The sequence below is a fragment of the Patella vulgata genome, chromosome 4 (genome assembly GCF_932274485.2).
Source record: "Patella vulgata chromosome 4, xgPatVulg1.2, whole genome shotgun sequence".
Lineage (NCBI taxonomy): Eukaryota > Metazoa > Mollusca > Gastropoda > Patellidae > Patella > Patella vulgata.
Window position 1 is genome coordinate 41,638,902 of NC_065882.2, and position 27,033 is coordinate 41,665,934.

General features: G+C 38.1%; 1 protein-coding gene across 2 annotated transcripts; it reads right to left on the reverse strand.

Annotated features, from left to right (window-relative positions):
• Positions 1–225: 225 nt before the first annotated feature.
• LOC126819222 (opine dehydrogenase) lies at positions 226–26,634 on the reverse strand. 2 transcript variants are annotated; one of them, XM_050547142.2, is made up of 2 exons: positions 26,520–26,634; positions 226–4,497 (listed from the first exon to the last, which is right to left on the reverse strand). In XM_050547142.2, exon 2 carries the CDS (start codon positions 4,486–4,488, stop codon positions 3,274–3,276), a length of 1,215 nt encoding a protein of 404 aa, XP_050403099.1. In that variant the 5' UTR covers positions 4,489–4,497; positions 26,520–26,634; the 3' UTR covers positions 226–3,273. The 2 variants fall into 2 exon arrangements, with proteins under 2 accessions (XP_050403099.1, XP_050403100.1); XM_050547143.2 differs by lacking the exon at positions 26,520–26,634 and adding an exon at positions 15,483–15,560.
• Between the last annotated feature and the right edge of the window lie 399 nt (positions 26,635–27,033).

The following is a 27,033-nucleotide window of genomic DNA, read 5'->3' on the forward strand; positions in this document are numbered from 1 at the left end:
TAAAATTATTGGGATGGGGGGGGGGATAAACAGAGGGCAGACCAGATTAATCCTTGCCCCCCCCCCCCGGCACCGCCACTGGCGGGAACCCATCTTTAATACGACGTTGAAACTAATCAACTTTTACACAATAATTTTCATACATATAAAAGAGCACGTCTGTTTGTTTTTGTTTATCCTGAGGATACAGTAAATATTGAAAGGGTAATACACTATAAAATCCCATTTTAAAGATAACAAAACAAGCTTTTATTTAATTTAACGGAAGTAACCAGAAAAGTATTTCAAATCCTTATAATATGTCACATGCAATATATAATAAACAATATCAATCATAAATATAATATCTGTATAACATATAAACAAATTTTATGAATAATATATTGAGCATTAGCTGTTATATCAATCTGATTAAAACACAGATCCTATTTCGTTTCGTTTTTTATATTTCAAAATTTCGTTTTATTTGTCTGTACTACACTAGGATCTGGAAGAGTTGTTATATAAGATACGTTCTGGTTGGCGTGAGGGATTAGCCAATGAAACCATCTGTTACGGCGACTTCTAGGCGTGCGATGCACGGAACTGTGTAAACCACTAGAAACGCCAACGTTGATTGATTAATCAATGTTTGGCGTCATAGGGCCAAAAGCCGCCCGTACGGCTCCTGGCGCGACCTTCCAGTACAACTGGTCAGAACTTCGTGTAGTGTAGGCCATCGAAAGTATAAAAAAACGAAACGAAATATAAATCTGTATTTTAATCAGATTTCTGTTATATACTTTACCTACAATTAATGTTATGAATAAAAATTGTAAAACGAAAAATATTATATCATTCTTTTGGCAAATGTGCAATGTTATCATTGATGATTTTAATAGTATAGTTCATTCTCCTATTCGGGCCGGTTTGATACATCCGAGACCATAGTCCGATATATGTAAAATCTATTGATATTAAAAATGTGTCATGTTACATGGTATCTTATTGGTATACCATACCATGGTTATACAAGGATTAGTCCCATTTGGAATTTAGTTCTAGTGAATTTGTTTTGTTGTTTCCTCCACTAAATCCCATTACAACCGTGCATATTCGGTTTATTGTCGGGAAATACCACTTCCGAACCCCATTTATATGCTAGCTATGATACAATTATTATCACCTGATATACATTGATTGCCACTTTTACAGCACTGTTGATGTCATGTAAAAGTGAACGGTGCGATAATTATTCAAGTACATTTAATGTTCCAATACTTCAAAGTTTTTGACTTTGTACATGCAACTATAGTGTGCTTTAAAATCCCCCCCCCCCCCAAAAAAAAAGAAGAAAATTTAGAAGTAAAGGGAAGCTTTAAATTAATTTCATCCAAACAATAGTCATTTACAAATAAAATGACTTGTATCCAAAAAAGAGGGTGAATCCATTTATATAAATGTATTTTTACTTTTATATTTATTTAGTTAAGGCTACCTATATTAAGAGCCTCCGAAAGGATCTGAATTTTATCCAGAATTTTCTTTCTTACGAATTTGATGAAATGCATTCTAGATATTTTGTTGCTAATAGAGAAGTTGTTAATTGGACCTAAAATAGAATACGTTTCTTTCAGTACAAGAATGCAAGCGCCAGGTCTTCCAAAGACATGGAGATGCATAGATATGGTCAAATTTAAATGCGTTTGAAAATGGCAAAGGTATCCGAAGTAGTGAATGAGTCAATTGAAAACAATTAAAAGATTTAGAAGTGTTTCATGTCAACAGACATTGTATGCTGTATCTTTACATAATTCTATACATACTGACAATTCGGCTTCCTTATTGATCCTTCTCAGCTTAACCAAAGCTGGACACTTCGAATGTGACCATATATATACTCTTTAAAACAGTAGGGGATATTCAGAAACAATACAAAACTGCGGAAATGCACTGATGTTTTTATTAGAGGTAACCAGTGTATGTTAATAACAGGCCAATTGCCTACACATGAACATAAACAGTTCATATTTGTTGGCTTATCTGACGGGCCCCATTTCACTCGCAAAGAGATACACTGTCAAAAGTGAAAATGGACGTTTTTGATTTTTGTCTTAATAATGAGTAATCGCTCCACCAATCCTCAGACATTCAGCAATTCGTCGTGGCATGCTCCTAATCAACCGTCCAATCAGGATTTGGGTCAGTCTGACCCACTCCTCTTGCAGTGCCACGGCCAATTCTTGCAGTATTGTCGGTTGACGTTGACGTCGACGAACACGTCTCCCGATCAAATTAAACGTAACACACTAAAGCAAAGTTACAATAAACAGTAAATCTTATGCAAGAACCGATAGGAAAGCAAACATGGATATGATAAACCAGCACACGGCAGTTTTCATCAACCCTTCCTTCAAGTGTCAAATTTGACAATGATCTCCTCCCACGGGTATGGCGCTATTGTGTGTCGCATGTGTAGCTCAGTGGTTCTGTTTGGGCGATAAGTTTTTCATCTGTCAACATACTCTCAAAGCATTTCAAGTGTCCATGACTATTTATCATATCACAATCTGCATAGGTATTTGCATTTCAATATCCCCTACTTTTTTTGAAGAGTATATTATGTGAAAACGTGCCCATTTCAATTCCCTATCGTTAATTAACATGCATGTGAAGCCATATATCTCATTTAAGGGCATACAGAGAGGGCCTTTCCCAGTGAATTATTTTCCTAGGTTCCCACTATCACGATTCGCTCTACGATTGAAATCGTGGTTTTAATCGTGGTGATTCTACCAGGTCTTATCATATATTGAGGTCTGTCGTAGCAATCTTGTTGATCGTATCGAAACGTATCCGAATGTATCTGTACGTACCAGATCGCGGACTCGATAGGGACAATCCTGTCGTAACGCATCGCACGACGGGAACCCAGCATTAGCGAGAGGGAAACTCTAGTTTAAACATCAAAATTAATAAGATTTCTGATCCGATTTTTCCATTCTTTCTAAAAGCCATACAAGAAGTCATAATGTATGAACGATAGTGTATTTTAAATTTGTCGAAAGCACGTTACCATCTAATTTTTTTTCAATTGAATATGAATTGCAAAGTACCAATAGTGCATAAAGTGTAATTATAACACATTTTGATTATAAACCCGCAAAGGTCAATGACACATTGCAATGTTGGAAGCTGGGCAAAATTGATAAGAAAAGAACCGTATTTCATTTTACACAAAATAGTTATCTGCCTGAATTCATGAGTACAAATTTGTACGAGATACAAGCAACACTATAGCATTTCAATAAGATCCTCAAGAGTCTTAAAGCCGTATCTTTGCGGGGCTCGCGTAGAACTGACGTCTTTTCCTTCAAGTTTGTTTCCGACTACGTATTCTTTACCCATTTTCTCTTGGCACCATTTAATAACTTTATCTAAAGCTGGTGTTTTCACTTTTGCCAGCTGAGCGACACCCTTGACGATAACTAGACCACAAGGTACGTCCTCATTTATATATCTATGGTTGAAATCGGGCTCGTATTTACCATCATCTACCTCTTGTACTGGATGACGATAACTGCTAAAAGCCGTGTTAGTTTTAATAGCCTGGATTAGACTGCTGTTATCCTCAATGTTATATTTATATTCTTCCTTTAGACTCTCAAAAATATGAACAACATTGGACAGAGCAACTGACGACTTCTGTTTTGTGATTTCAGCTGCCGTAAGCACCGCTTCATCACTACAGTCCGAAATAAACTTCACAGCTTCGTCAGTCACCTCCTGGTAAAATAGAGGCTTCTTTGTGAAGGGTTTTCCATCCCAATTTTTCCAAGCCGCCATCATAATGGGTGGGTTAAGAATCGACTTGGTACTTAAAATTTGTTCTAAAAAGCTATTATATAAAACAAGCTCTGGCAGTTGTCCAAAAAGATATTGTAATGTTTGTACCGGATCTTTGTCCGTTTTGCCACTACCTCTTGTTACAGACATTACCATAGATTCTTCTTTGCTAAGAATTTTTACAGATTTCCCGAATTCTACAATCCTCCCCGCCCATGGATGTCCTGGCATATTAATGATATTCATTCGTTTGGCCTTTGTCTTCAAGATGCTTAAGCATTGAAATTCGAAACCTAATTGTCCAGGGATACCAACTATGGTCATGTTGGCACTAACGTGAGGAGCAATAGCTTCAAGGTAAGTTTCGTGTAAATCCATTGGGACTGTCAATATTACCAGCTCGGCTTTGGGAATAGCTTTAGCTGGGTCTTTTGTTATAAGTTTCAACTTGACAGCAGTATCTTTCATCTCCATATCAGCATCATATGCACTAAGTATAAAATCCGACTCTTTCACAGATTTTGTCCATTGTTCAGCGTCATCATCTTCTAAAGCCAATATTCGTAAATCAGTGTTCTTCCGAGATGCGACTAGACCCGCCATGACATGGGCAGCATTTCCGCCACCACAGACGGTAACTGTTATTAGATCTTTACCAGCCATTATGATTATCTGAAATAAATAAAATAGAAAATGTATATAATAACGCTTCTTTGGGGGAACGCAGAACCGGAGTGGACTGAGAAGGAGCCTGTGAGTATGAAAGACCCGGGAGCCCTTAAAGAAGTTAATGTTCTCACGTAGTTTGGGGCTCTTTTTTTTTGGGGGGGGGGGGTGGAGGCCCTTTATAGTATTGAATTTACGTCGTTTTTGATGAATTGGTGAGACCGTCACACGCGAAATTTGTGCATCATGAATGCTATCGACATCAGGATATACCCTAGAAAGCACAATTTACCGCTCCGGGAAAAAACCCGCCCTTGGAGTGTTTTTTTCTGGGTCAGACTAAAAGGCTCTCAGCCCCCCCCCCCCCCTGTACAGAACTACATGTATATTGATATATCGACTGATCATGTCATTTGCAATATTCATTGACAACCATTATCAGTCTATACATTACATGAAAAACAACACTTGGTGTCAAAAATGAAACGAACAGGAAAATGATGATTATTTAAAAGTTGCAGATAATAAGCCATATTTTAATCAAGAATACAGAAATTGTGTTTTTTATTTCATCAATAATCAGGCTAACGTAACAGGTTACATTAAATTTTTAGATGACTGTTTTTTTTTATACCAGACTGCTGTGAATTTTAGCGGACATCCAAAGTATCACTTCCTTGCAGCGTATATAAAGAAGAGCAACTGTTATAAGTATCACTTTCTTGTAGAGTATATGGAGGGCCTACTGCTACGAGTATCACTTCCTTGCAGATTATATGAAGGAACTACTACTGTCATAAGTATCACATCGTTCTAGTGCATATAGAGAGTACTTCCCTTCAGGGATATGGAGGAGCTACCACTGTAAGTATCACTTCCTAGCAGAGTATAATAAAGGGGTCCTAACCCACGTTGACAAGTTTTCGAGATATTTGACTTCAAAGTTTATCGCTGAATAAAAATTCTGCAATTCATCAAAATTAGTGATCTTTTGACACCCCACGTGTCCAGTGGCGGCGCCACCCGTCGGTGATTGGGTGGGCAAAGCTGGGGCAAAGTCCAAGGTTAAGGGGGCAAAGGCACGAGCTTCAACTAGGGGTAGGGGGCCTTCCCCAGAAAATTTTGAAAAACAGGTTGCCGGAAATGCAGCCTGGATGAGGTAAAGTGTCAAACGAACGGACGAATCACGACGAAGCCCACTCAAGAGCGTCAAAGTAGGGAGTCCTCCCCCAGAAAATTTTGAAAAATAGACTGCCGGAAATGCTGTCTTACAGTATTCTGTCAGGCACCGATCGTCGAGATAAATAGATCTGCCCAGATACCGTTCGTCGCCTGATCACTAGTTTATCCGACTAGAGAACAAAATGTCAAACGAACGGACTTGCGAATCTCAACGAATTCCCCTTGTGAGCGCCAAAGTGGCGAGTCCATTGGGGACCTCGTCAAGAAAATTTTGAAAAATAGACTGTCGGAAATGCTCTACAACATGCAAGTTTATGACTGAGTGGGGATGTGGGATTTATTCACCGTAGAAGGTATTGATTACCGAAACGTATCGCAAATACTTTTTTTTATTTTCTAAAATTATTTGGGGGGCAAACAGAGGGCAGACCAGATTAATGGGGGGGGGGGGCAAATGCCCCCCCCCCCCCTGGCGCCGCCACTACACGTGTCATGCCGTATATTATTACGTTCACATTTTAATATTTTCCTGAGATTTTGTGGGAGATGGGTTAGACCATTCTGGTTCTAAAGGATTTTCCACTTTTTGGGGCTATAACCCACAAAAACATAAGCACAAAAATGAACAATCGTAAAGAAAACACTTTTAATTCAAGACACACTTCTATTTACCGATTAAAAAAGTTAAAAACCAGTAGTGTGTTTTAAGATTTTTTATACGCCCACAGATCTAAGTTCCTTGTGATATACGCGCATATCGGACTTTATATTTTTTTTAGCTGATTTTAATCTATTTTCATATATCACAGAAGTATGGCAAATTAGGTACATGTGGAAAGTAGACACTCCATTCTTACTAGGGTCCGTATTGAAAATTTATTTTTAAGTTAAGTAAAAATACTTAATTTTTCCACTTAGCCAAGTGTCTTACCTTGAATCGGTATTCAAAGGCTCTATTTTACATATACTTGATTATGTGAAAAACTTAACTGCACACTTAAAATATGGAATACCAACATTAGCCAAAAAACAAGAATTTTTAACTTATGGAATAAACTTCACTGCCAAAACTCACGAATTACTCACGTTGCACGCAAGTTATGTCCCCTTAAGAGCACCACTATACTCTATTAAAATCTTAGTTGTCATTACTAGGAAAATGTTTGTCGAAATATTATATTGTAACGCACGAAAATAGTATGACTATAATTTATGATAAATTATTATGGTACGCATCCGTTAGCGGAACAGATGTTTTCGTATAAATGTTTTTCAAAAACAATAGATTTCAATAGCAGTTATTAGCAATACGCAGGGCTATTGGTTTTAAAGTTAAACATAACAAATCATTCGGTGTTGTTTATCAATCTATCATTTGAGAAATTCATAGAAATTGTGTCAGTTCCTAAACTTTAGAATTCCAAAGGCCTGGCCATGACGATACATTGTAAATCATTGGTGGCACGCTTCGGTCAGCAGTCATCATCATATATTTGTAAATTTATACAAACTAAGACAAGATCATGTAGCAATCAAAACTTAAAATATGTATATGGAAATGAATTGTAAAACATAAACCACGCCTTGCTTCTCGCGGCGGTATTAATATTTTCGGAAATCTACAATGGAATGTCATCGCAAAGTCAAATTTACACATAAATTTTAACGCATCAAACTTTATTATATGACAGTCGTGGCAAACATGATTGATTAAGCAATTATGGCTCTACGAAATCAAAGCTGATGATGAAAAAAAAAACAAAAAAAACGTTTGATGTCAGCTACGCTCATTGACATTGTCTTTGTTTCAATCTCAATTCCCTAGCTCTTAAAATCGCCATTACGGGCCTGCTACTACATTGTGTCCTCCGGTTAAAAGAAGTCATTATAATCTCACTTAATTTTAAGGTACCTCCCATAGGTCACTTAAAGTTAAGTGGATTTTTCTCACCAAAACTGGCCTTTGAATACCACTAAACGACTAAACACTTATAAGTTAAGGCAGCTTAACTTTAAGGGAAAATTCGATACATAACTCTGCCTTTGAATACAACTTACCCTTAACTTACAGGAAGTTACGTATATTTAAGTGAAATCTAGTTGTTAAGTGACTATCTTAAACTTAAGATATCATTTGAATACGGACCCAGATATATACAAAATTACATAATATTAAACCTAAAACACAAAGGCTCCTACTTGCCAAATGTTTTATTGTATATTTGTGACCACATCTACAATTTTACCTGAGCAATAAGGCTCGTTCCCAAACACAGAATTGAACCCAAGAAATGTTCTCAAAAACATAACCTGACGTCTAAGATGGTAATGTGTTCTCCATGATTTTCATATAACTCATGCTGCACGTGCTGTTCACCGGGATCAGTCCTATAAAATGCACCCCCATACCTGGTTGAATCATTCACACAACAACGTCAGCAGCATGCCACGATTCACGACAGCTTAGAGGAACCAGTCGCTTGGAAGACTCGACGCTGGCCACACTGCCCAAGCCGTTGCCAATCACTTCCAGGTCAATGTTCGGACCATCTACAGGCTTCAGCAACGCCTTCGGGCCACTAACACCACGGAGGATCGCCCCCGAACTGGTACACCAAGGGTTACCACCAGGCGACTAGACCTAGCTAGACCGCCATGTTGTGCGACAGCCCGCGCAGAATTCCTTCACACAGGCATCTGGGACAGCACGACAGACAGTTGGAACACATTGAAGACCTATCAGTACAGATACAGTGAGCCGACGTCTCACCAGAGAGAACATCCATTGCCGTAGACCTTACCGTGGATCGATCCTCACCCCTCACCCCACGCGTAGCAACTGCAGATGGCAGGACCAGAATTTTGCGTCGACGTGACCAGCGTTATTCTGACCAATGTACCATGGAACGAGACTCATGGGGAGGTCCAAGCATAATGGTGTAGGTGGAATTGGCCTGAACCAGAGAGTGGGTCCTGTGGTGTTCCGAAATCTTGGTCCAGGGAGAAGAGGCGACATCACAGCAGAGCGCTACATCGATCAAGCTCTCAGACCCCACGTCATACCACATTTAGCACGTCATCGAAACAACGTTTTCCAGCATGACAACGCTCGTGCCCACACCGCCAGAGTTACTCGGGACTTTCTACAGCAGAACGGTGTCAACGTTATGCACTGGCCGATTGAACATCTTTGGGATAAAATTCAGAGGAGACTTAATAACGTGGTACCGAGACCAAACACAGCCGATGGATTACGCCAAGCTTTTCTGAGAGTGTGATTCCAGGTGCCAATGACGTTCATCAATCGTCTGGTCCACTCCATGTACAGACACTGCGCTGCTGTTATTGACACTCGCGGTGGACACACCAGATACTGATGTATAGACTGTGTACAGACTCTAAACCTTCTCGTAATGTCTTGGAATTGTGATGAATTAATCACCAATGTGTCAACATACTGTTCACAAAAAATTGCGCTGATCCATTTAGTAAGTCGTTTTCTAGAATGATTTGATTAAAGTGCCTCTCTGATTTCGAAATCGTAATGACGTTTGTATAGTTAGTAAACGTAACTAAAGAACCGGCTTTTTCTTGGGTTTATATATCTTTGATTTGTTAAGCTCTCAAGTCTATAAAAATATAATACTTAAACATGCTGATTTCAATAAAGCCTTTTCGGTTGAAAATGTACAATGTAATATAATAGCCAGTATTTTGTTGACATTCATTGTGGGGTGGGATTGTGTATGGCGCCCTAGATTTGGAACCGCCCCGTCCCCATTCACAACTTCTAGATCCGCTACTGGTAAAAACACCCATGGGGCGCGCACTGGGCAAAAAGGATATCATTACTTCCAAATGTATTCAATGGCCACTTACAGTTTCAACTTTAATCAAATCCAAACCACTAGATTTCTCGTAATATTCCATCGGATATCTTATCTAAATACATGTAACTCTTCTGTAAATTATTTCTCATAAGCCTACATTAAAATCTGGTCGTATACCATCGTCACCCATGAAAGTATTTATAGGGTAGTTATTTACAATAAAAGTAGGCCTAATGCAAATTGGGTAGACATAGAACGAACATGTAGAGACTGGCAACGCATCGGTTTGTTCTCTGCTCGATTCATGTAGGAAACGCTTTGTATGTGCTGATCGAATTATTAGCGGTTGTGAAAACAGTGAGATAATCAAATGTACAGTAGTTAGATTGTTTTTTGTCCAAATATATCACCAAATCATACAATTTGTACGTGGAAGGGTATCTTTAAAGTCATGACATAATAAGTCTGCTGATTTTCAACGATTTCCAATAATTACTGTTAGGAGGGGTTGGAGGTTGGGCTGAGCGCTTTCATCATCTCCACCCATACTTTGGACATGATCACTTTTTGTTATTCGTTTAAGCAAGTCTGCACAGTTTTTCCATATAATTCATGCTGTGTTTCATGGATGCTGGTATATTTGATTTGTGTCTCATATCAGTCTGGTTCAAACTTTTGTCTAAAATTGGGGTTAGACCACTTTTCTCCTATGCATATTGCAAAAATACTTGTGATGGGAAACTAGAAATGGCCATTATTAATCAGAGAATGTAGATACTACATAGCCCATTATAGCACCAAATAGAGGACTTCGTGAGCTTTCTAACGGTATAAAAGTCTCTTTTTTTTAAATTATGGGTTAGCCCACTTTGGTTCTGATCCATGGAGAAGTTACTGCTTCAAAGGAAAAGTTCACCCAAGCAGGTTATTTTGCTAAATCATAATACATACCCAATTAGAAAAGACTTCTTTATTGAACAAGATCATCGCTAACGCTGCAATATACGTCCACATTCCAGCTTTGATTGATATGGTACTTTTTAAAATGAAGAGAATGAAATATGAAATGGCTGTAATATGACAAGAGGCAAAGGAGGTTAGGCGTTGGGTTTGTTTTGCCAAATTTACAGACAAAATATTAACAAAAAAGTGGGTATGACACCAGGCCCGTAGCCAGCTTGCTGGCGCAGGGGGGGGGTCAGCCAAGGAGATAGGGGGGGGTCCGGGGGGGGGGGGGCTCTCCCCCCGGCAAGCAGGGGAATATATTCAAATCATACATAGGTAATTTATAAATATGGTCGACAACTTTTTGTCAGGGGGGGCAAGATTATTTCCAGGGGGGGGGGGGCTTCGCCCCCCAGGCCCCCCTTGGCTACGGGCCTGTATGACACTGGCCCAGGAGGTCGGGGCATGCACCAAAATAAATAGTTGCTGTGTTTAAGGTATAAGGAATAAATATGCAAAGTTCCATGATGATCCATTCAGAATTGCAGTCTGTAAATGATAAATACAAAAATCGGGTGTGGCTCTGCCTCTGGGGGTTGAATATGGAACAATATAAATAGGCACCACCCTGTTATTGAAATGACAACATCCATAGTTGCCGTCCTGAGGGTATAAGGAGTAAGTATACCAAGTTCCAAGATAATCCATTCAGTATGGTGGCCTTCGCCCCTGGGGGTCAGGGCATTCACCAAAATCAATAGTTGACGCCCTTAGGCTATAAGGAATACATATGCCAAGTACCAAGTTAATCTATTCAGAATTGCGGCCTTTAAACGATTAACACAAAAATTGGGCGTGGCTCTGCCCCTGGGAGTTGGACATGCAGTTGTCATCCTTAGGGTATAAGGAATAGGTATTCAAAGTTTCAAAAGGATCTGTTAAGAATTGTGGCCTGTAGGCGAAACACAAGAAACACAAACATTGGGTGTGGCTCTGTCCCACAAGACACACAAACATTGGGTGTGGCTCTGTCTCGGGGGGTTGGGGATGCACCAAAAATAATAGAGGTCAGCCATAGGGTATAAGGAATAAGTATTAAAAAAGTTTTCAAGACGACTGATTAAGCACTGCAAGCTGTAAGTGACATACTGACACACAAACAAAAAATGGGCGTGTCTCTGCCCCTGGGGGTTGGGAATTCACCAAAAACTATAGGGATGTTCTTAGGATAGAAGGAATAAGTATGCAAAGTTTCAAGGTAATATATTAAGAAATTTGGCCTGTAAATGACAAACAAATAAATACAAGAAATGGCGTGACTCTGCCACTGAGGGTCGGGCAAGCACCAAAAACAATAGGAATCATCCTTAGGGTATAAGAAATTCATACGAATTTTTTTTCAAGACGATCGATTAAGAATTGTGGCCTGTAGGCGATACACAGACACACAATAAAGAAAATGGGTGTTGCTCTGCCTCTGGGGGTTGGGTATGCACCCCTAACGATAGGAGTGTTCCTTAGGCTACAAAGAACAAGTATGCAAAGTTTCAAGATGATATATTAAGAAATGTGGCATGTAGATGCCAAACAAATACAAAAAATGGGCGTGGCTCTGCCCCTGGTGGTCGGGCATGCACCAAAAATAATATAAATCATCCTGAAGGTATAAGGAATAAGTATGTCAAGTTTCCAGACGATAAGTCAAGCATTGCGCCCTGTAGGCAACATACAGACACCCAAAAAGAAAATGGGATTGGCTTTGCCCCTGGGGGTTGGGAATGTACCAAAAACAATAGTGATGATCCTTGGGGTATAAGGAATAAGTATGCAAAGTTTGAAGTCGATTCGTTAAGAAATGCGACCTGTAAACGACAAACAAATACAAAAAAAGGATGTGGCTCTGCCCCTGGGGGTAGGGCATGCACCAAGAGCATGCACCAAAAACAATAGGGATCATCCTTAGGGTATAAGGAATAAGTATGTAAAGTTTCAAGATTATAAGTTAAGAATTGCGCCCTGTAGGCAACATACAGACACCCGAAAAGAAAATGGGCGTGGCTCTGCCCCTGGGAGCTGGGAATGTACCAAAAATAATAGTGTTGATCCTTAGGGTATAAGGAATAAGTATGCAAAGTTTGAAGTGGATCCGTTAAGAAATGCGACCTGTAGACGACAAACAAACAAATACAAAAAAGGTATGGCTCTGCCCCTGGGGGTCGGGCATGCACCAAAAACAATAGGGAACATCCTTAGGGTATGTAAAGTAAGTATGTAAAGTTTCAAGACAATCAGTTAAGAATTGCGGTCTGTAGGCGACACACACAGACAGGGGCGACGGCAATATACGTCCACATTATGAATGTGGACGTATAAAAATTTAAACTATTTTAAATTTATTTTAAAGACCAAAAAAAGCTTATCGTACGTCCACATTCATAATGAGGAGTATATTATGTAGTACCATTTATTAAATATTTTAAATTTATTTTAAAGACCAAAAAAGGCTTTTTTTATTTCACCCAATTAGAATCAACGTTATCTGCTATAACGACTCAACTGATCAAAATGATTATATCTGTTTAGCCTTAACAGAAATTGCTCAGCATTGAACTCCGTCAAGGCATTCCTCAATTAAACACCTACATTTTACCAGTTTGGAAAGCTGTTATTGAAATCAAATTTGTTGGGTGATGCGTGGCGACCATCCATAGTTTCTCAAAAATACAAAGTTGAGTATTTTTCAATAACATTAAGAATGTTGGCATGTTCTAAATCTCACTACATCTAAACCAGAAGTATTCAATTTCTTTTCCATTGGGCACCATGTCCTTATACGCAGTGATAGATATTGGGCTGGTCTTTCTACATATTTGATCATAGAACAAACTTTGATGCGAAGCTGTAAAACCACAGGATGTATGACAAGTGGAAGAGGAATGACAGAACATCAATTGGCACATTGGCTTTTATTCATGCCAGCATGTGCTGAAAACAATGATGCCATGCAAGATTTCCTTGGAATTGACTTCCAGACCAGTGAACAACACAAAAAGTGTTCTATTGCTAGAATGGCCAGAGATCAACTGGATTCACAAAAATTGTTATTTTTTTTAAAAACTAGGATTCCTTTTGACGAAATAGAATCATTAAGAAATATTGAATCGGGTGTTTTAGCCTCAGAAAAGGAGAGAGAGAGAGAGAGAGAGAGAGAGAAATGGGGTTTAACGTCCACTCGACACAAACTAGGTCATTTCGGGACTAACATATGGTTTAATTTTATTTACATAATTCGCTTGCGCGTAGGGGTCTTTAGCAGTGGGAGGAAACCGGAGGACCCGGAGAAAACCCACGAGGCTGGACAGGCGACCCTACTCTCTGCCACGTACAACCGGGGATTCGAAACCACGCCAGTCGACTCAATGACAGGCTTTATGATACAGCGCGCGCACGCTAACCATTCAGCCATCCAACCCCCCGTTCAAAAAAGGAAAATGCAGATAGCTCATTGGAACTTGGAAATCGAATCATCGAGACACTGGAAAACCAAAGCCCTCTGACGTACACATTTAAACGGACACGGCAAGCAGCCACAGTCACACTAGCAGCAGACACGCATACACTTAAAATAGACGGTGAAAATGTACATATTGACCCCCCATTTACTCGTTGAGTGATTATTGATGGCAACAAATGTACAAGACGAGCCATTAAAACAGTTTAAATACGAGTTGTGCACATATCCCCATCATTATTTGATGATAGTAGTCTAATGAAACTAGCAAAAAAGTGCTCTCGCCAATGCTCTTTGGGGTCTGTGTAATATCACAGACATCTCTTTACCAACATCGCCAATACAATATGTTCTGGATCCCGAATCTTTAATCCACAAAATTCCATGGAGCTGTGGTTGTTCTTTTCAATACATTTGAAATTCCTATGTGGGATATTTGCGGAAGCGATATACAATTACAGCCATCGTATTTGATGGCTATACGGCATGTTCAACGAAGGATAGTACCCATAGTCGAAGAACACATGGAAACATTGGGAGATTTGTGCTGTTCACACCAGATGCCCTATTACGATCAAAGAAAAAACAATTTCCATCAAACACAAAAAACAAAGTTAACTTTATTAAAATGCTGCAAAATATTTTAGAAGAAAACGGGTACTCTACACTCGTTGCAGATGATGACGCTGATATTCTTATTGTAAGAACTCCGATTGAAAAAGCGAAAGACACTTGCACAGTTTTGGTTGGTGAAGATACTGATTTGTTAGTGTTGAGGTACCATTTGACTCTATGAAATGAAATGAAATGAAATGGGGTTTAACGTCCTACTGTTTTGCTCCGAACTGGGCTAATGAAGACGGGCATACGCCATACAGTGTGCCATGAGGGAAATTTTGCCCGGACAGCGGCACTACGGCCTACTCTTATATCGAATTCCAACTGTCAAGGGATCTTTTACGTGCACTCCAATGTGTACACGGGACCTCGGTTTTTCGTCTCATCCGAATGACTAGACAGCTGTCCTTGTCAGGCCCTCCGTCCTGCATCACTGACAAGGGGGAACCACGCCGGAAAATCGGGATGAACTTTCTCGGCCAATGCAGGGATCGAACACCCGACCTCCAGGCTAGCGAGCCAGCGCCTTACCCACTTAGCCACCGTGATCCCCCCATTTGACTCTAATAGACCCAAATAATATATACTTTAAAAGTGAACAAAAACAAACAAATAGCCAGCCAGCCCGCAAGGATATGGGATATTTCTAAAACAAAGGCAGCACTTGGACAGTCACTCTGCAAACTTTTACCAGTAATTCACACACTTACTGGATGTGATACGACTTCAAGGCTATATACATAGCATAGGCAAAATATAGCGCTGAAGAAAGCAACTAAACATGAAAGTATTTTGTGCACAATCCTCTCAAGATGACATCATTAAAGCCGGGGAAGGGGCGATATCAGCATTATACAAAAGAATGCACATGAAGAGTTAAATTTATTGAGATTTAGAATGTTTACCTCCAAAACAGCCAGCAGCAAAATATCCGCTGTGGTGGCAACCAGTCTCCCGCCTACACTAAATGATGCAAAATATCACAGTATTCCGTGATTTCTATTGAGTTTCTTGATTTCCTATAATTATGAATATGCTAAAATATTTATTAACATTTCGAAAACCACAATGTGCGAATCGAATATACACTTTTCAATATATGATCTTTAGCTCTGTAACCGAATATTGATAGGACTCGTCCTCTAATGACCACGATGATTTACACCAAATTCGAAAAGAATCCGTCGACGATTGTAGCCTATATCCCGTGCACAAGATTTTCGGCAGCGGGAGATAACTCATTATCGATATCGAACGCTGAATATCGATAGGGTTTATCCTCTTATGACCGTAGTGATTCCCAACAAATTTGAAAAGAATCCGTTAAAACTATAGCCTCTATCGCGCTTACAAGGTTTTCAGCAAAGGAGCATAACACTGGTACGGAAGGTCGCAGAACGCTGAATATCGATAGGTTTAGGCAAAGAAGGAATAATTCTGGAATGGAAGTCGTAGGAGGCGGAATATCTATATGGTTCATGCTCCTATGACCCCAATTCTTCTCAACAAATTTGAAAAAAAATCCCAATTTAAAACTGTTGGATCTATCGCGTCCACAAGGATTTTGGCAAAGGGCGGGTTGGGGGTGAGGGGTCTCCGGAGCGGAGAGTCGCGGAACGCTCAAAATCGATAGGGATCGTCCTCTCATGACCCAAATACTTATATCGCATTCAGCATACGGTAAAACTAGGATAACTCCAGAACGGAAAGATCGCGGAACGCTGAATATATCGATAGGGAAAAGGAGGATAACTCCAGAACGGAAAGTCGCTCCACACCAAAGAATCTGTCGAAAACTGTAGCCTCTATCGCGTTCACAAGCCATTATTGTTGACCATCGGACAGGGTTACGACATACTACGCCCACACTGAAATGTGGGCTTACAATTGTTAAAGAATTATATAGACTACTAAATTTATATTGGGTGGCGGGATTGGCGCATATCTGTTTTTAGTATTGGTTATTTATAGACACTAACTTAAAAATACATGTCATAACTGGGATATAAACATGTACTATGCGAATGCTATGAGAACTAGTAATTATAACACTTGACCAGTTTGATTGATTAGTAATATTATTATTTAGCCCTTTTACAGAACGTAAGCAATAATCAATTGAACAGGTGTTTCAATCATCGTAAAGATAATTTATGCAAGCAATATATTCATCAAAGCTAAACACATTAATCACAATACTTCACCCACGGTATTTCATTCAGTGTGGGCGTACAATTATGCTGTCACCATGTCCGTCAACAATTTGGCTTGTGAATGCGACAAAGGCTACAGTTTTTAACGGCCGATGTTCTCCAATTCGGTGCGAAGCATTGGGATCATTCACAAATTTTAAGCGTGCCAAGAACGATGTCGAGAACAGGGGCCTGTTTCACCAAATTTTAACTAAGATAAAAATCCAAATTTTAGTAATTTGATTGGATAATATTAGATTGATTTTAGTGCTTAGCCAATCAAAATTGAAGTATCTACTAAAATTTTGATTTTATCTTTAGTTCAGATTTCGTGAAACAGGCCCAAGGACAATTAATTTGTTTGTACCGCAAACGGGTCAAACATAACCGTGCCAATCTGGACCACTGAATAGAGGTGATCTGGGCACTGTTCTCAGTATTGGATGGAAATGTAGTCGTATATTGCCGTCGCCCCCGTCCATCGGTCCGTCCCTCCATCGTCCACAATTTCTTGTGGACACTCTACACACTACATTTATCATCTGATTGTTTTGAAATTGATATATGTTGTTTGCATTAGTGAGATGAAGAAGCCTATTTAATTTCTTCTGGAGTTATGGCCCTTGTTTCACTTTGTTGCACCTTGTGAACGCTCTAACGACAAAGGTTATGAGATCTGTATGAAGTTTATATGCATCATTTAAATTAGTAAAACAAAGAAGCCTATTGAATTTCAGCAATTTCTGTTAATTACATCTATAGTTATGGCCCTTGTTTCACTTTGTTGAACCTTGTGAACGCTCTAATAACAAAAGTTATCATCCGATCTGTATGACATTGATATGCATCATTTAGATTAGTGAAATGCAGACGCCTATTGTATTTCAGTAATTTCCGTTAATTTCTTCTGGAGTTATGGCCCTTGTTTCACTTTGTTGCACCTTGCGAATGCTCTAACGACAAAAGGTATCAACCGATCTGTATGAAATTTATATGCAACATTTACATTAGTAAAACAAAGAAGTCTATTGAATTTCTGCAATATCCGTTAATTACATCTAGAGTTATGGCTCTCGTTTCCCTTTGTTGAATCTTGTGAACGCTCTAATGACAACAGTTATCATCCGATCTGTTTGAAATTAATATGCACCATTTAAATTAGTGAAACGAAGAAGCCTATTGAATTTCAGCAATTTCTGTTAATTACCCCGTGAGTTATGGCCCTTGTTTCACTTTGTTGTACCTTGTAAATGCTCTATCCGATCTGTATGAAATTTATATGTATCATTTAAATTAGTAAAACGAACAAACCTATTGAGTTTCAGCAAATTTCCGTTAATTACATCTAGAGTTATGGCCCTTATTTAACTTTGTTGAATCTTGTGAACGCTTGAACGACAAAAGTTATCGCCTAATCTGTATGAAATTCATATGCATCATTTAAATTAGTGAAGTGAAGCAATCTGGTTAAAACACAGATACTATTTCGTTTCGTTTTTATAGTTCGAAATTTCGTTGTTATTTAACTCGTGTCCTGAATGGTGTCAGGGATAAGCTAATGAAACGGTCTGTTACGGCGAGCTTTAGGCGTGTTTTGCACGGAACTGTGGGTAATCCACTAGTAACATCAATGCTGATTGGTTAATCAAATGTCTAACATCATAGGGTCATAATTCGGTCTTTTGACCCCTGACGTGACCTATCGCTATAACTTGTCAGATCTTCTTGTAGTGTAGGCCATCGAAAGTATAAAAAACGAAACGAAATATAGATCTGTATTTTAATCAGATTGTGAAATGAAGAAGCCTATTGAATGTCAGCAATTTCCGTCAATTATGTGTAGAGTTATGGCCCTTGATTTGCTTTGTTGAACTTTGTGAACGTTCGAACGACAAAAGTTATCATCAAATCTGTATGAAATTTATATGCATTATTTGAATTAGTAAAACGAAAAAGCCTGTCGAATTTGAACAATTTCTTTAGATTACTTCCAGAGTTACGGCCCTTGTTTTAGTTTTTAGAACCTTGTGAACCCTCAAACGACGAAAATTATAATGTCATTTGTATGAAATTGTCTATTAAATTCACCTAATTACCTACAAAAGAATAAATATGTGACAACCCTTTTACTGGATTACTGCGCGTGCGTTTGTATAAAGTTTGACCCTTTTACCATTTTCTCGTGACTGAAATTAACTTTTCTGTAAAGAGTTCCACATTTAGCGTATCGGGCACGGTTCCAGAAACGGTTATTGTAAAACGTGCAATTTCTTGAATATTATCGCGGCCTAGAACAGTTCTGAGAACGATATTAAGCGTTCCGCGACCTCACGTCCCAGGATTGCCTTATTTTCCGACAATCTAATGGGTTTTTTTCAAATTTGGTGTGAAGCATTGGCGGTGTCATGAGACTGAACCCTGTCGATATTAAGTGTTCCGGGACCATACGTTTCGTAGTCCTCCCCCCACCCCCCGCGCTGTGGGGACGCCAGTCGCTGGTTGATGGATGGCCAAATCTAGGGCAAAGCTAGGGCACAGCCCCAGCTTGTGGAGGCGAAACCCGTCTTGACCGCCGAAGGGGGTCATGGAGGGTCTTCCCAAGAATATTTTGAAAAATAGACTCCCGGAAATGCAGTCTGGCAATATTTCAGGTACCGATCGTCGAGATAGAGCTGACCAGATACCTCCTTTGGCCTATTCACTAGTTTATCCGACCAGAGAGGAAAGTGTCAAACGAATGGAGTGATTGTGAATCAAATCAAAATGAATGATTATTGTCCAACAAACGGAGTTATGAAATTTTTTAAAAAATAGACTACCGGGGCAGTATTTCAGGCACTGATTGTCGAGATAATAAGAACTGTTTTTTACTCAAAAACACTGAAAATTATAAAAACATTGCGGGCAGAAATGCAATAATTCAATAATAAAGTGCGCCTATCAGAACACCCAGGAATAACGATTTTGATGCAAACTATTGATAAATCATTCCCGAATTCAAAGGAGGACAATTCTTGAATTAGGGTATATTGTAGCGAAGCGGTCGACCACATTGTCCAGGTCCAACTTCATTGTAAGCTCCCTGTGGAAACTTATTACAGCCAAGTTGCGGAGACGCACATACTGCCTGTCGCCTAATCACTAGCTTATCCGACCAGGGGCCGGTTGCTAAAAACGCAGTTATTTTAACGATCCGTTTAATTCTAACCGAATGTTATCTTGCTTACATGTCATTTGTTAACGGTCTGTTAAATGTCTGTTGCTGGAAAGTCAGTTTCATTATGCGTTAGCTAACGGACTGATTAAAGTTAATCCGAGAGAAGACTGTTTAGTCATTGGCTGAATTTTAAAATTTTAAATTCAATGTACATGTATAACAACTTCGTAGAAGTTGGTATTAACAAGAACCTTAAGAAAGTGGGACAACTGTGCAGTGTTCACACAACTTGATTAAAGACATAAAGATAACTGTAGAATTTACTACAGAATACACTATAAAAAATCTATAGAAGACATTAGTATTTTCCTATAAACATTTTAGCATAAATCTGGTCTGCCCTCTGCCCCCCCCCCCCCCACACACACACACATACACAATCACAATGGATGTTTCTGACATTCCTGGTACAGAAAGTTAAGCATCCACACAACTTGTTAAAACTATCTCGACAATTATCAAAAAAAAAACGTAAAAGATCGGATGCCAGGCAACGAAACATACGCCCACGGCAGCTAAGTCGTTTGCGCAGTCAACAAGAGTTGTCGCATATTTTTCCTATTGTCGGTAATGAAACATTAAAAATCAACTAAAATCTGATTAAGAGTAACGACTATAAGTAATTATCCGAAAATCATTACAAATCAAGTTATCAAAATTCATTGAAAATCAATATACTTGTTCATCTCAAGACCTTCAACTTGGTTTATCAATTTAAAGTCAATCGGATGATAACTTTAGTCTCTAGAGCATCCACAAGATTTTTCAAAGTGATCAAGGACCATAACTCTGGTAGTGAAAATCACTGGGCTTCTTCGTCTCACGACCATAAACACTGTGTATAAATTTAAAGTCAATCGGATATTAACTTTAGCCTCTAGGGCGTCCACGAGCAATTGTGTACGCCGGACCGACGGACGGACGGGCGGAGGCGACGACAATATACGACCACATATATTGAAAAAAGTGATTACTACGCCAGATTTCACCGAACCGAAACAACCAAGCGTCATTGGATAGCCCCAATAATGGACGATCTTATGACATCCAAATGATACAAATTCGATGGTTAGGAAATAGATTATGAAACGCTGAAAATCTAGTATTTCTAGTATTTTTCCTTATTCATTTTTTCTTATTGTTCGATTTGTATAACACAAAAGTTCATATGCTCTGTTGTCTCGGTTGTCATTTTTTTTTTTTTTTTGGGGGGGGGGGGGGGTCCTGCCGGCACCGGAAGTGGCGTAATTTTACTAAAAACTACAATTTTGACAGTTCGGTACCACTTTTTGAAAGCAATCTGATATAACTAAAAGTTGCACTAGATAGTGGGCTCAGTTTTTTTTAAAATTTCGATTTCATTTTCGGACAAATTCAATTAATGGGATTTTCAAATATTTCTTCGTAATTTTTATAAACTTGTAGCTATAATCCGTACGAAGTAAATGTATGTTAAAATTAGTTTGTAATATAAGCAGTTGTCTAGAAATAGTCAATTTTGCATAAGTCACTGTTTTTCGTTATTTGGCCTGTAAATAATCAATTTATTCAAAAAGCAAATATGCGTCATATCAAATTGGTTACAATTTAAAATTGACACCGGAAGTGACGCCACTTTGTCAATAATTATTTAATAAGAATATTAATTTAATATGCATTAAAAAAAATTAACTTTTAGTTTAAATCAACATATCAATAAAGATAGGTTGCCAGGCAACGAAACATACGCCCACAACAGCTAAATCGTCCGGGCAGTCAACAAGTGCTGTCGCATATTTTTACTTTTTTCGGTAATGAAACAATTATAATACACTAAAATCTGATTAAGAGTAACAACTCATGAAGTAATTATCAGAAAACCATTAGAATTTGTTGTTTTTTTTATAAAGTTCTGCCCCATGCTAACGCTTAGTATACAAAACTTTAAATATCATGGATTTAGCTGTTCAAGTCATAAAGATTTATTTGTTCGTATCAAGATCTTAAACATTGTGTATCAATCTGAAGTCAATCGGTTGATAACTTTAGCCTCTAGAGCCTCACAAGATTTTTCAAAGTGATCAAGGGCCATAACTTGGCAGTAATTATCGGAAAATGAATAGACTTCTTCGTCTCATGACCTTAAACACTGTGTATAAATTTAAAGTCAATCGGATATTAACTTTAGCCTCTACAGCGTCCACAAGATTTTTCAAAGTGACCAATGGCCATAACTCATGCAGTAATTATTGAAAATCACTGAAAATGAATAGACTTCTTCGTCTCATGACTTTAAACACTGTGTATAAATTTAAAGTCAATCGGATATTAACTTTAGCCTCTACAGCGCCCACAAGATTTTTCAAAGTGATCAAGGGTCATAACTCTGGCAGTAATTATCTTAAATTGCTGAAAATAATAGGCTTCTTCGTCTCATGACCTTAAGCACTGTGTAAAAATTTGAAGTCAATCGGATATTAACTTTGGCCTCTAGAGAGTCCACAAGATTTTTCAAAGTGATCAAGGGCCATAACTCTGGCAGTAATTATTGAAAATCACTGAAAATGAATAGACTTCTTCGTCTCATGACCTTAAACACTGTGTATAAATTTAAAGTCAATCGGATATTAACTTTAGCCTCTAGAGCGTCCACAAGATTTTTCAAAGTGATCAAGGGCCATAACTCTGGCAGTAATTATCTTAAATTGCTGAAAATTGATAGGCTTCTTCGTCTCATAACCTTAAGCACTGTGTATAAATTTGACGTCAATCGGATATTAACTTTGGCCTCTAGAGAGTCCACAAGATTTTTTGAAGTGATCAAGGGCCATAACACTGGCAGTAATTATCGCAAATCGCTGAAAATGAATAGACTTCTTCGTCTCATGACCTTAAACACTGTGTATAAATTTAAAGTCAATCGGATATTAACTTTAGCTTCTAGAGCGTCCACAAGAGTTTTTGAAGTGAACAAGGGCCATAACTCTGGCAGCAATTATCGAAAATCGCTGAAAATGAATAGACTTCTTCGTCTCATGACCTTAAACACTGTGTATAAATTTAAAGTCAATCGGATATTAACTTTGGCCTCTAGAGGGTCCACAAGATTTTTTGACGTGATCAAGGGTCGTAACTCTGGCAGTAATTATCGAAAGTCGCTGAAAATGAATACTTTTTCGTCTCATGACCTTAAACACTGCGTATAAATTTAAAGTCAATCGGATATTAACTTTAGCCTTTAGAGCGTCCACAAGATTTTTCAAAGTGACCAGTGGCCATAACTCTGGCAGTAATTATCTGAAATCGCTGAAAATCAATAGGCTTCTTCGTCTTATGCCCTTAAACACTGTGTATAAATTTAAAGTCAATCGGATATTAACTTTGGCCTCTAGAGCGTCCACAAGATTTTTTGAAGTGATCAAGGGCCATAACTCTGGCAGTAATTATCGAAAATCGCTGAAAATCAATAGGATTCTTCGCCTCATGAGCGTCCACAAGCAATTATTTATATCAGTCGTATTTGTTAATTGTTTAAAATTTTGATATTTGATTCCAGTCAAGTAATATAGATAACACAAATTGATTTCTAACTTGTTCAGTGGCGGAGAAATAGGAGATTTTCAACAGGTCACTTTTCTAGCTTTTTGGTCAATAAAAGTGTCAATTATTATTCGATTTCCATAAATTTTCACTGCGTGATACCTAATGCCATTTCCGATTTCATACAAGTAATTTAATTTTTTCAATCTGCAAATAGAATAAACCCATACGATCATACAGATACCACAAAATGGTTTCTAACTTGTACGGTTGCAGAGAAATAGACGATTTTCTGCAAGTCACTCTTTAATGTGTTTGGTCTATAAAAGTGTGAATTACTATTCGATTTTGTTGGAAATGTGCCATAATACATTATCTAATATTACTGAGTATTATAATCTCCATTTACTTAAATAGCTGAATTTTAATACATAGCATGCAATTATAATTTATATGCATATCCTATGACTTATTTAACGTAATTGAAATATACTTTTGTGTCCATCAGGTAAATAATGTTGAATTTATATTGTTGACAATGTATACTTTGTTTTCTTAAGGCGCGTATAGCTTATAATTTTGCATGAGCTGGGAATGAATTCTCAGAATTGGTGCCATCCTGTCGAGATGGCCAGGCGAACGTGTTATCCCCCACTAGTAGCCTGGGTTAGTTGTTCCCACTGGGATATTCGTCTACAGGGTCGAAGCGAAGCTCTACCTATTACACCTATAGTTCTTGAGAAATGCTCTTGGAGTGCACAGCCTTTAGATCCTTGCATCTAATGAACAGAGTTTAAACTGCTTGAATTTATGTATAGGATATTAACCTATCCGACATATACAACGCCATTTCACCCTTAAATTTAATGGGCTCTTCTATCAAAAGGCAACAATGATTTGATAATTGCTCGATAGTTTTCGCCAAATAGCGAAAATTACCGAGTAATCACGTGAATGTACGTGCATGTTTTTGTTTATACGTCGCCATTTTGAAAGCAAAAACAAAATGGATAGTAACATATTGACGATGGAATAGACGTGAATGCAAATATCGATGAGGATCTGTCCAAAGCCTGAAGAAAATTTGGTCAGAAAACAATCTTTTCCGATAATTCTGACATTGAACCGTGATTGAAGGTTTTCGGTATGTTCAGAAAAGGATTTGGCCGACTGTTTTAAGTGGACTGTACCCAAAAATACTTTACAAAGGAACTCTCGGGCGATAAATACTTTCAAGTCTTGGAGTGTGTGGATAAATAATCGAAATGTGGACAGAAAGAAAATTCTGAAAGATATCTTAGACATGGAGTATGCAGGAGTATGGATAACCGATTTAAATATGCCGCTAAGTACGCCGTCTATTTCGGTCCTGAATGCTACAAACTGTACCCTTACAATTTTTAATTGTCAAAAGAATTAAAATTTATTTCTGTGTTCTTTGTATTATTTCGATCATCTACGTCATCAGCGGTTGATATGAGCCGAATATATCGACCTGAGATGACGTCATTAGCGGCTGATATGAACTATCAACCTGTCATGTCGTCAGCAGCGGTTTATATGAACCGAATATATCAACCTATGATGACGTCATAACAGGTTATTATGTCATAAAACTTCTATGGACATCAAAGAAAAAACTATCGCCAGTTGTATATACACAGATACAGCCTTTAGATACTTGCATCTAATGAACAGACAGAGATTTTAAACGCTTTCGTTTAATGAACAGATACAGCCTTTAACTGTTTGCAGTTAATGAACAGTATAGCTTTTAGCTATTACACAGAAACAGAACAGATCACAGAACGGCTTGAACTGGGACAGTTCGCCTATTTTTAAATAGTGTAAAAGAGTTTTCCCAGTCCATTAAAACTTACCTGTATGTTATAATGCATAATAAAACTTCATAGTTTTATACAGTTTTGTTCCGTTTGTTCGAAGAGAGAGAGAGAGAGGAGAGAGGGAGAGAGAGCCGAACATGGCACAACTACTTTTTAGCTAGTCCGTCCTCTCTTCTGAAGAGGTTCTACTTTAAACAATTTGTGATCGGCCAATAGATCGCTGGTGGCAGAGAAATTACCGGAGTGTGGGCCCTGGGCAACAATTGCAGCAGAATTCCCCACACTACCAAACCGCTACACCATTTCGTGGCCAAAAACAGGGTAAAGTTCAAGGGTAACGTGGCACCTGTGAAACCCGTCATTACTGCATCGCAGTTCTAGTTCTATTTGATACCTATAGGTATTGGCAGCAAACCAATTTTACGTCTTGGTAATACATCTGTAGTCTTGAAAACAGGACATTATTTTAAACTTATAACTTGATAGTATATGGGAATTTTTAGAATCACATATCGAGCTTCAGTTCTTTCTTCGGTAGCATCAGTCTCGATTATCATATATGTCTTTGATAACAAGAGTTCCAACCGCTCTGATAACCAAGACTTTTGTTAAACATACGTATACCAGTAGTAGCGATACTGGGCAGATGCACCTATTTTTGGAAATGTATCAAATTACAATAATGTCGAACTAGCAAACCTGCAAGGTAGGCTACAACAAACGCCTACCCATGTTTTACAATTGTGGTATAATGGCTAGGAATCCCAAATTTATAACGTGCAAAAACAAGAGCTATTTCATCAAATTAGTAAATTGATTAAAATATATTCCTATAACTATATAAAACTGCTCACCATTGACAATATCGTGATTCTGAATTTGTCTACCAATTTAAAGATGTCAGTTCAACAAACATAAACAATCTACTCTTATATTTAATGATAAAAATTATTGTAAATTAAGAGATGATATTATTCATTGATATTATGTAGAAATCAGTAAAGTTTAATTGTGTTAATGGGTTATTTAAATGAATCAAAATTTACATTCCACAATTTTCTATCATTGGTGGCGATGAATACGAAACAAAGAAGTATAGAACTAGTCGTATTTGAATACAGATTGTGTTAGTTATAAATTTAAATTTCTTTAGATTGATTGGTTTCTTACCTTTGAGTACTTATATCAAACAACTAAGTTACCGCAATATCCTGCATCTAGAAGAACTTACTCAGCAGACGACAATTTCCTTAGAGCCAAGAAATGCAATCACGTGACATGCTCATGGCTATTTTAGAATGTACACGCGTGCCGTTATATTAATTATACTCTCTCCTGTAGAAATGGAATCGTCTTTCAGCACATTCCAAGTAATAATGAACGAAAACCTGTGTATGTCTGTATGATCATATATAATGTTTGTAAACATGTGTATATTAAAGTTACAATTTCATATTTTTAAGTTATATTTTTAAAATTTATTAAAATAAAGCCTTAAAATAGATAGTATCCATAAACAGTCCTACCCTGTTAAAGAATAATCCTATTAATCCTATAATTCACTATTGCCAGCTGAGAAATTGGCAAAAATATCATTTTTAGCTTCAAATTCAAACATTTGAACATAGCTTTTCCATGGAGGTAATAGGAAAACAAGGGAGATGATTGTGTTATTATTTCCTGT

Coding starts and splice junctions, on each gene's coding strand:
- LOC126819222 (XM_050547142.2), bottom strand. CDS start 4,488: ATGGCTGGTAAAGATCTAATAACAGTTACCGTCTGTGGTGGCGGAAAT.